Genomic DNA, 11,278 nt, shown 5'->3' with positions numbered 1-11,278 from the left:
AATCTCAACCACTCGTTTGACTCTATTGAACATGTCAAAATTATTATAAAAACAATTGGACGATGAGATTTCCACTGCACTCGATCCAGTGAAAAGGCTATGGGAAAAAATTCCAATCGGTCTATTTTAGGATATTATAATTCTTAAAATGCGGCCCAATCAATAAATTTTAAATTTTATACAAATACTTTTTTTACAAGATATGTAGAAAATACTTATTATTTAGTATATGTTAATTTTTTTATAAAGCTAATTATAAAGTTTAAAATAAAGAATAAAATAAAATAGACAATCTAATTTATAAGTTGATGATGTAAACCCCTCAAAAAATGAAGTTGATGATATAAAATAAAATAAAATAGACAAACTAATTTATAAGTTTTTTTGATAGGAAAATTAATTTTTAAGTTGATGATATAAACCCCTCAAAATATTTAATGTCAAATTAATAACCAAATTGGTGTGCTTCGAAAGTGGTAACAAGATTAGAACTTTATGAATCCAATTCTTGATTTATGAATATGAAATTCACTATTTTCTTTGGGTATGAATGTATATTTATGTGTCCAACTGTAGAGACTAATATTTTGAATCGAATAAGACTGTACACAAAACTTCACTATTTGAAGTTGAACGTGAGCGTGTATCTTAAAAAATAAAAATATTGCATAAATAGTCATTCTAAACATTCTTTTGGATCTTGTCAAAAAAAAAATCTTTTGGAAGAATGTTATAGACAGTTTTAAATTGTAGTTCACATTTACAACATTGCTATTGTGGTGCCTTTGCAACGTTCAATCACATGTAAGGTCGCATCAAAAGATTTCAATCATATTTGTTCAAATCTTCTTCAAAAAAAATTAAATTTCTAAACCCCAAATTTGAATCTTCTTCATAATTAATAAAAAATCTTTCCTATAAGAATATTCACAAAGCAAATTAAGACTACATTATGGTGGGTGAATAGTTTAGTTGCTCCACTTTATATACTTGGTAATTTTTTGAATTATTTCATGTCAACCTCGCAACAAGCTCAATGACCCGAAACACATCGAGTGCAACTACAACCGTAATTTAAAACCACGTTATACATTTTTTGGCTAGAAAAAGCATTTTATACTATTAATTAATAAATCTTATGATTATGATTATTTGACACATTCAATAAAAAATTCAGATAATATTAAAACAATTTTATTTTTACTATTTATGCAAGAGTCACTTTATTACTATTTTAGACAAACAAATATACAATATTTATTGTCAAAAAATACAGTATTTAAATCTCTTTCCCGTACTCTTTTTCCTACATGCATCACTACTAGAAAAGCCACCAAGATATTCACAAAAACAAAGAAAAGCAACAAGAGTTAATAAGAAACAATGGTAGAGGATAGAAAAATTGGTGTGGCAATAGATTTTTCCAAGAACAGTAAAAATGCTCTCAAATGGGCAATTGTAAATATGGCTGATAAAGGTGACACTTTTTACCTCATTCACATCAACTCCAATTCTTCTGATGAGTCCCGTAACAAGCAGTTTGTAAAAACTGGTTCTCGTGAGTCCTTTTTATTATTTATTTATTTAAATAATTCATTTGTGTTCTTATCCTTTTTTGTTTTTATATGATCATTTTATATGATGTTTTTGCAGCTCTTATTTCTTTGGAAGAGTTAAAAGAGGTAGAGGTTATGAGCAAATATGGTGTGCAAACTGATGTTGAGGTTCTTGATATGCTTGATACTCTTGCCACACAGAAGGAGGTTTTTTACTTTCTTTTCTCTTCTATGTTTACGTTCATTTTATGCACATGAGGCGTGTCTCTTGTCCAACAAGATACGGCATGTGTCTGACAATTCAGACAAGTGTTTCATTAAAACTAGATATTGCGTGTGTCTAACAAGTGTTTCATTAAAACTTTTCTTTTTCAAAACACCTTAGATATTTTTAAACACATCTTGTACACTTCTAAGAGTGTTAAAGATGTGTTGAATCATCAAGAATAAATTAGTTGAAGAGGTAAAAAGATTTAAACCCCTGAGAGTTCGATCTCTAATATTTGTGTATGGAGAACATTAGATTGAGATGGGAGAACCCACCTTATTTGTCCCACACATTCTTCGACTAGGGTTATTCACCAATAAACAATGGTGGAAAAGGTTGTACATTTACATGTTAAAAAAAATGTTTGTAGATTTTTGATAGCAGAAAAATGGATGAAAGCGAAAAACTATTATATCTTGGTTTATAATTTAGATATTTTATGAATAATTTTCGTATTTTATTTAATTTTAATAAATAAATATAATCAAAATCAATGTCTAATAGGATACTTAGAATAATGAACGCTAATATGGTGAGTATAAGTAGACATACTATACACCAAAATCCCGAATTTCGATTGTACGCACCCGAATGACTAAGCGGGCAAGATCTGTGAGAAAACTAGTAAAGCATTATAATGTATTTGTATCTTAAATAGCTCCATATTAAACTTTTTTTCTGATTGATTTTCATGCTATCCACTACAGACTTCGAATCTAACTCGAAGTTCACCCGCCTAGTTCTAAAAACAAGTATGACTTATCTTAACCTAGAAGGATCTAGTATATGCATTTTGTTATGGAGTATTATTAAGTATGTTAGGTTGCACTTATGAATTTTCCCATACAAGCATTGTATGACCTCGTACTTGAATCAATGAAAAATATAATGAATTTTCTTTCTTTTATCTAAAGTTTCTCTATCTAAATTCTTGAGTGTGATCCATGCTCGAATTAGGTATCAATGTCCAATGTTTTGTACATTAACATATTGACGTGTCTTATCATATGTTTGTATCGGAGTTGATGATTCATAGGTTAGGACATAAAAAAGCATAGTATTGTGACCTCGATCACAGTTTCTGATCTTTATTTCAAAACCTTGCTCTAGAGTCTAGTTTTCAAGGATGTCCATATTTCTTTATCCTTGTGAGATTGTATTTTATAGGTGAGCGTTGTTGCAAAACTGTACTGGGGTGATGCAAGACAGAAACTTATGGACTCTATTGAAGATCTAAAGCTAGATGCTCTTGTTTTGGGAAGCAGAGGCCTTAGCACAATCAAAAGGTTCATATTTTTTTTTTTATGGTCTCATAATTTTATTCTTTGTTGGTATTGATTACTCGGGCGAATAACTGGTATTTTGGGTTTGAGGATTGAACAAATTTTGAAAACAAATGGTTCTATTTATGTTTGGGAAACATATAATTTACAACCGTTTTTCTTTGAAAAAAGTACTCTCTCATTTTTCCTAAATACTTTTTTTTTTTTAAAAATGTATTCCATCCGATCCTATAAGAAACAATTTACTTTTTTGATACATTGATTAATTTATGTATCTGAACTAAATGGTAGCTTCACCTTGAACGTGCGTTCAAGTGGTTCTAAACGTTGAAGCAAACACACGCAAAATGATAGTTGTTTATGATCATTCCTAATTGATTCCTTGTTGGGGGTGAGGGCCATTTTTGTATGTTTTTTTTTTTTTTTAATATCAAAACTAGTAGTTGGTATATATGTTCATCTATTGTCAAAATAAAAATTATGTTAATCTATATTTAGTGTGATATTTACCTTTTGGACATGTATGTGTAAAAAATACAGGATACTATTGGGAAGTGTTAGCAACTTTGTGATGGTTCACTCTCCATGCCCAGTGACTATTGTGAAGTATTATTCAAGCAGCAGCAGCAGCTACTAGCTGATCCTTTGGGTATTTTAATGGAGTTAATTACTGTTCTAAATATCAGTCCTTAGCTTATCGAAGGAATAATGAAATTGGAGTGCTATATTACTTTGGCCATGTACATTTATTTCTAGTAATCATGTCTGTTGTTATTAAAAGAAAAGGTAATGATAATTGTAAACTGTCATGTAAAATATGAATAAATTATATTAATATTATATAAATATCCATGATAAATTATAAACATGCTGAGGTATTCATTGTTGATTTCTCTTTGATAATTATAATACTTTATTTTATATATTTTAAAATGAGCTAAAGTTTATTTAAAACCTGTCTAATAATCTATATCAATATAAATTGCTAAAAAAATAGAATGTCTGCAGCATATTTATCAAGTTTAAAAGTAACCTTAGTGCATTTCCATAACATTTGTATTCTTTATTCAACTTATTTTATCATATTTCTAATAAAAAAGTTAATGCATGAATTCAATGTTACAAATGGAGTGATTTTTTTAAAAGTTGTTGGGTTGGTGTGAATGAATGCTTACTAAACATTAAAATTAAATTCCTTCAAAAAAAAAAACATTAAAATTAAAATTAAAAATGAAATGAATATGTGATGTGTACGTGGAGGGACTACTTAAGCTACCTGTTAATGAGAGCACCATTGGAGATGCTTAGTAGCCAAATAAAAAAGAATTACAACTTTAAGCAAATTGTACCAAAAAAACAAAAGAATTACAACTTGTCGTGTGAATTACGGTGACAAAGTGATCCACTAAATCCATATCAATCTAATCCATCCAATCCATCCACCAAACAATTTCTTTAATGGATTTGATTTAATCCATCCAACTTATTTTTAAATTCCAATGGATTAATTGAAAAAAAAATTCATAATAAATAATTAAATATTAAAATTAATTTAGAACTGACAAATTGGAAAAATCTAAAAAATACAAAAATAAAAATTATAGAAATTTTACAGGGGTGACAAAATCAATAGTTTGGATAGATAAAATTATTATTTTCTCTTAAGTGGGTCCAAAACAAAATTTGTCATCAAGTTCATTTGAAAAAATGATATTTAGCCCAAACCCAAATTAATTTTATTTAAAATTTTAATATTAATTAATAAATAAATATATATGTATTAATTAGGGGTATTTGCTTGACAACCACCACCATTGACCACAACCGTTGTCGGCTCTCCGTCGTGAGCCGTTGCCAGACCACCGAATCTCCATCATGGATGAATGATAAATTGAACGATAAACCACCGTGCACGACTATGAATCTGTCGGATCATCGCCGTGGTCAACGTTAGCGGCGACTATTGACCACCAACGGCCACCACATCACATTTTTAATTATTTAATTAATATTATGAAATATTTTTGAATTATTAATTCATTGGGCTAAACACTAAAATTAGCATTGGACTTTGTTACATAAAATATGTTTGGACATGTATCAAATTAAATAAATACTAGATGAAGTCTCTTCGATCAATATGCAATACAGTTTGTTATTAAATTAATGTGTAGTGGATTATTAAATTAATTTATGAAAAAACTTCTTCAAAAAAAAAAAGTTTATGAAAAATAAAATAACACACCTTAAAATATGGATTGTTTTGATCAATTCTGGATTCAAATCCATATTCATCCCGTCCATCCATTTTGCCACCTTTAGTGGGAATACAACCAATGATCATCTACCACATATATACAGAGCTGCTTAAAGCTACTCCCACGCAGGCACACCCGTTCTCCCTATTTTTTTTCATTCTCTCCTGTTTTCTTCATCACAATGTCTCCACCGCAACAACCACCTTCTGCCACCACCGATGCAGGCCAAACCGTTTCGTCATCTTCCTTGGTGCTTGCATCTCCTCCTTCTCCGGTCACATCCACCGCTGCTCCATGGTTTGTGTTTTGCCTTAAATTCTTATGAAAGGTGATTGTAATTTCATAGTTTTTGTTAATTATAGATTTGTTCTTGGTTTTTCTTCATTTTAGGTTCACTTTTCCAACAATGGCGGACGTCAACGTAGATAAGATGAGGAAGTTAGGGTTCCGTATGGCCTTGGTGGCATCACATCCAATTCCGCTACTCGGCTTCTTCCAAAATGCTCCATTAACCATACAGCAAACTGTGGCTAAGATCTCACTCGCTTCAGTCGCCTGTTTCATGTTCAGTTACACGATCTCCGTTTTCCTCAAAGTTTTCCTCAAAACACCCCTCCGTTACCACCGTCCTAGCTTCCTCGTCATTATGCTACTTTTTGTTCTTGGAGTTTCCAGTGGCGTCTGCTTACTCTTCACTGCGTTCTACTTTCTCATACTCATGGCAGCTGCAACCTCTTTGCTTACATGTTTGTTTATTATAGTACCATTAATTAATATTTTTTGTGTGTTAAGATATGATAACTATCTTTATGTTCCTTTTTTTGATTAGGGTTTGCATTTTGTCAAGGATCTACATTTATGTTCGTTGAATCCCAGCCTTGTTTGGTTGGTTTAATAATTTGTACTGGCATTATGTTCTGATGAATTATTATTTCATACAATTTGTCATGTTGAAAAAATAAATTCTGATCAATGGTATGTGTGCTCCTTATCTATTTAGGTTTATGGAATTTCATAAATAACAACCCTAATGATAATAATACATGAAGAGAGACTCATATTACTTACACAAGTTACATGAAGAGAAACCCTAATTTAAGATGGTTTTGCATCAAGCTTGCGCTTCTTCTTCAAATAGAAGTGATAAAGTGATTCTTTTGAAGGAAGAATAAAGTAGTTAGATTGATAATTAAGAATCATTACTCACAAGCCAACCATTTTCAGTAACAAAACTTATTTGATTCAACATTAGTAATTCTAATCAAATATGGGATTGTACGTAATTTTGAGCGACAATTATTATTATCATTATTATTATTATTATTATTATTATTATTATTATTATTATTATTATTATTATTATTATTATTATTATTATTATTATTATTATTATTATTATTATTATTATTATTATTATTATTATTATTTTATTTATTTTTTTTTATTTTTTTTATTTTTTTGACAAGAGACTTATATTCATCACACGAGTGTGGCATCAAATCGAAGGCCACAACCGCATCAATACAAGAAGGTGTTTCTTCAATCCAAACAATATCAGAAAGAAATAGAAATTTCATATTTTGCTAAATAGTGAGTAACTTGATTAGCTTCTTTTCTAACATAAAGTAATACCATTAAAATTGTGCGGAATATTTTGACACTCAGCACCAATTGCACCTAAATAACTATTTTGAATTCAATATCCTACAAACAACATGGAATTTATTTTTAAAGATTTTTTTTTCTACTTCGATTCAAAAGTAACTCTAAGGCCTAAAAAAAGCTTGGCAAAAGCAAATCTACGGCGATGTGTTAATGCTAAAAAAATAAGGATAATGCTAATGAATGCCCTAGGATAATGCATAATTTTTTTTTTCGTTCTCTTAGAAACTTTGGAATGACAGGTGTGGTTGGGTATGGTGTAGTTTGTTGGCTGATCGCTGCATCTGTATATGTGTTTATGGTTGGTTTTGGAGTGGCGAATTGGCAGCAGAATGTGATGAATGGATGCAGGTGACATTTTGGATCAAAAGAGCAATTTACTATAACTTGAGTATGTGGCTGGCAATATTTGAGCCTGTAGTCATGCAATTTCATTGGGATGCAGCGGAACAACGGTATTTGTTCTATTCAGAACTGGCAGATTTATGGCATGGCGTTAGATGTTCTCTTTAGTGAAAGATGTTGTATGTAGTTCTTGGAATTCGTTAGCTTTTGGTGTTCATATTGAACTTTTTAACAATATTTTTGCGATTTTGAAATTTAGGTGTAAACGGTTTTCAAATCAAGTAAAAAATCAATTAAATTTCATTCTACAATCTACACAATCATGTTTTATATATCGTGTAAACGCAGTATGTAAATACATTGAGTGACATTAATGTGTTTCATTAAATTAATTTGATTCTATTCTATTTTTGTTGTTAAGATCAATTTCCACTTTATTTTTCTTTTAACAGAATCTATTTCCAGTTTCTGCAACATATTTCCAGTTTCAGCAAATTAATAACGGAAATATGATAACATGAATTCTCAACGGTCTTGATTAAAGATTTCGATTCTCATTCATTTTCTATACGTATAATGCTGATGTAACAACTTACATAACTTTTTTGCAACAATGTACTCCTATAAAAGGCCACAAGAGCTTAGGAGAACTCACACATCAAAACGAAAGTCGGGGAGAATATTGAAGTGTTGCAATCAATGTCCGCAAATCAGGAAGAGGTGAAACTTTTAGGAGCTTTGGGAAGCCCATTTGCGTGCAGGGTACAGATTGCTCTTAAGTGGAAAGGAATTGAATTGAATACAAATATGTTCAAGAAGACTTGGCCAACAAAAGTGATCTTCTCCTCAAATATAATCCAGTTCATAAGAAGGTTCCAGTTTTTGTTCACAATGAGAAACCTATATCAGAATCCCTTGTGATTCTTGAGTACATTGATGAGGTTTGGAAACAAAATCCCATTTTGCCGTCCGATCCATACCAAAAATCATTGGCTCGATTTTGGTCGAAATTCATCGATGACAAGGTAATATTTATGCACGAACATAAATATTTTTATGTTGATGTCACAGCCCAAATCGCAATCGCTACATTTTTAAAAAAATGTAACTTCGATAGTAGAATATCTAAATGATGTTTCGTTGATTATTTTTCTAACATAAAAATGACTAATAAATGTTGAATTTTTTGTAATGATCAGATTGCGACTCCTACATTGAAAGTTGTTTATGCTTTTAACGATGAGAAAGAGCGCGAGAAAAATATTGAAGAATCAACTGGGGCTCTGCAGATTCTTGAGAATGAGCTGAAGAACAAGTTCTTTGGGGGAGAGGAGATTGGTTTTGTGGACATTGCTGCTGTGTTCATAGCTTTTTGGATCCCTTTGTTTCAAGACTTAATAGGGTTGAAATGGTTCACTGCTGAAAAGTATCCAAAGCTTTTCAAATGGAGCCAAGAATTTCATAACCATCCAATTGTGAAGGAGAATGTGCCTCTTAGAGACCCTCTTTTTGCAAATTTCAAGGCTAGATATGATAGAGCTGTTTCTGCTTCAAAATAGATTCAGAATTTCAAGTTTGTGAAAGAACTTATTATCTGTCTTGAGTTTTTGTTGTTTGGATTTCATTTCATAATATGTTTTCATGTGTTTTCTTTTTCCATGAGAAAGAAATTAAATAATACTACATCCGTTCCTTTTTAATTGTCACTTTGTGACATTTGACACAAACCAAGACAATCAATAATTGTTACTCCCTCCGTTTCAAAATGAGTGTCGCTTTAACCAATTACACACATATTAAGGAATGGAATAAAGTAGTCAAATGTCATAGCAATTTTACCAAATTATCCTAATCAACTATTGGTTTGTTTTTCATTAAAGAAAAAATAATCTTTTGGAAGTAGTGTAACATAATATTAATTGAAGGGTACAATTGAAAAGAAAATGTTATTATTGCATTGGAAACTGAAAGTGACATTCATTTTGAAACAAATTTTTTGGTTAAAACGACACTCATTTTGAAACGGAGGGAGTACTACTTTTGATACAATAATTCATACTTTCACTATAATAGCCTTATTTATTTAATATCACATTTCATATATTTCTCTCTCCGTAATAAATAACTAAGGACAATATTGATAAAACAACATTTAATGTTGCATTGAGCTTTGAAAGTGACAGTTAAATAGAAACAAAAATTTTCTCCAAAAGTGACACTTAAAAAGGAACGGATGGAGTAATGTAATCATGTCTATTGTTATTAAAAAAAAGTAATGTCAATTGTAAACTGTCATATAAAATATGAATAAATTATAAATAAGTTGAGCTATTCATTGTTGATTTTCTCTTTAATAATTATAATAATTATTTTATATATATTTTAAAATGAGCTAGAGTTTATTTAAAACCTGTCTAATAATATTTTATTTTTTTGAGCAACCTGTCTAATAATCTATATGAACATATCTTTCTAGAAAAAATTTCTCAATTTTTTTTTTCTGGAAAAATTGAATGTCTTGCAGCACATTTATCAAGTTTAAAGGTAACCTTAGTGGTCCTCGTGAGCTTAGCTCAGTTGATAGAGATTAATATATGCAAGGTTCAGGTTCAAACCACGACCACCACAAAAGAAGGCAACCTTAGTGCATTTCCATTGCCTGTATTTCCAAATCAAAATATTTAGGATCATCAATACAACAATACTATCTTTCCATCTAAGTTTCAAAATGTTAAGGCGCCGTTATGATGTTTTTCGATTTTCTGTTTTAAAATCTTCGAACGAGGTAAGTATGTCGGTTTATCATCAAAAACAAATATCGAATCCACATGAGACTTCAATATAGTTTTTGATAGATTTTTGGCAAGTGTACCAAATACTATCGAAGTAGTAAAAAATATTGTTCCCACAAGGACTGGTTTTAATCTCAATAATTCAATTACGTTGCAAAATAGGATGTATAAAAATTCTTTTGATTTGCCACTAGGCAGTTGATTGGTTTGATTGCATAAAAGTAACGACTGAAAATAAAGTTGGTTTTAAGAATAAGAGAGAGATGAGTTTAGGTCTTTCGAATCATCGATGTTCCCCTAATTGGTATACTGCACCTGTTCTTATGAATGATTCTCTAGCTCCACGATAGTTAACAAAATAGCCCTAATCAATCCCTTGAGTTAGGACCCTCTTCTCAGATTACAACCCCTAATTCCTTAGGTGGTCTAACAATCTTTGAAGGTTTAAGTACGTTAACCTAGTATCACTAATAAACGATTATCCATTCCTAGACTAACCATGTTTATTAGAACAATTCAATTAGGTCTAAGTCGAAAGCTATGGTCAGTAGTCATTCATTCTCACTAAATTATGTTTATATTTGATCAGGATATAAAAAGCATTAAGAACAATTGAATTGAATAAAAACTAGATTGTCATTCACAATAAATAGAGTTTCACAGCAACATGTTTCAATCAGGGTTACAAAGAATCATCTCAAACCTAACCTCTAATGGATTTAGCTACTCATAATGATGTTTACAAATCGTGACCTTTGTCTTTGGAATAGACTTTAGCTTAAATAGGCACAAAAATTCGCCTAAAATCGTGTCACGTTTTAAGTGAGTCATGACACGTTTTCCTTTGAATCGCAAAAAGCTGAATTAGGGTTTCCTCAAATCGTGTCACGTTTTTTCCATCGTGACACGTTTTCCTCAATGTCGAAAGCATATTTTGGTCTTTTAAAATCGTGTCACGTTTATACCAAATCGTGACACGTTTTCTTTCTTTGCATTTTCTTCTGCTCTTTTTGCTGCATAAGTTGCCTTGTGAACTCCAAATTGTGATCAAAATACATATAAAATTACGTAATGACGAGATGTCATCAGTTTTGACCGTTCATATTTTGCAAAA

At 30.6% G+C, this 11,278-nt stretch overlaps 1 protein-coding gene, 1 long non-coding RNA gene and 1 pseudogene across 2 annotated transcripts; all 3 read left to right on the top strand.

Moving 5' to 3' along the window:
- The first annotated feature begins 931 nt into the window (after positions 1–931).
- LOC146907762 (universal stress protein PHOS32-like) lies at positions 932–3,975 on the top strand. The gene is made up of 4 exons (XM_085729642.1): positions 932–1,558; positions 1,654–1,763; positions 2,992–3,110; positions 3,648–3,975. Exons 1-4 carry the CDS (start codon positions 1,384–1,386, stop codon positions 3,742–3,744), a joined length of 501 nt encoding a protein of 166 aa, XP_085585768.1. The 5' UTR covers positions 932–1,383; the 3' UTR covers positions 3,745–3,975.
- A 1,334-nt stretch (positions 3,976–5,309) lies between these two features.
- Positions 5,310–6,306, top strand: LOC146907761 (uncharacterized). Its single transcript, XR_015019862.1, has 2 exons — positions 5,310–5,662; positions 5,756–6,306. It is a non-coding gene; the product is annotated as an uncharacterized LOC146907761 (long non-coding RNA).
- Positions 6,307–7,993: 1,687 nt separating this feature from the next.
- LOC146907760 (putative glutathione S-transferase) lies at positions 7,994–8,993 on the top strand (annotated as a pseudogene).
- Positions 8,994–11,278: the final 2,285 nt, after the last annotated feature.

Source organism: Medicago sativa, chromosome 7 (genome assembly GCF_051527215.1).
Source record: "Medicago sativa cultivar Bolivia chromosome 7, Bolivia_mono, whole genome shotgun sequence".
Classification (NCBI taxonomy): Eukaryota; Viridiplantae; Streptophyta; class Magnoliopsida; order Fabales; family Fabaceae; genus Medicago; species Medicago sativa.
This window is presented reverse-complemented; position numbering and strand designations above follow the sequence as displayed.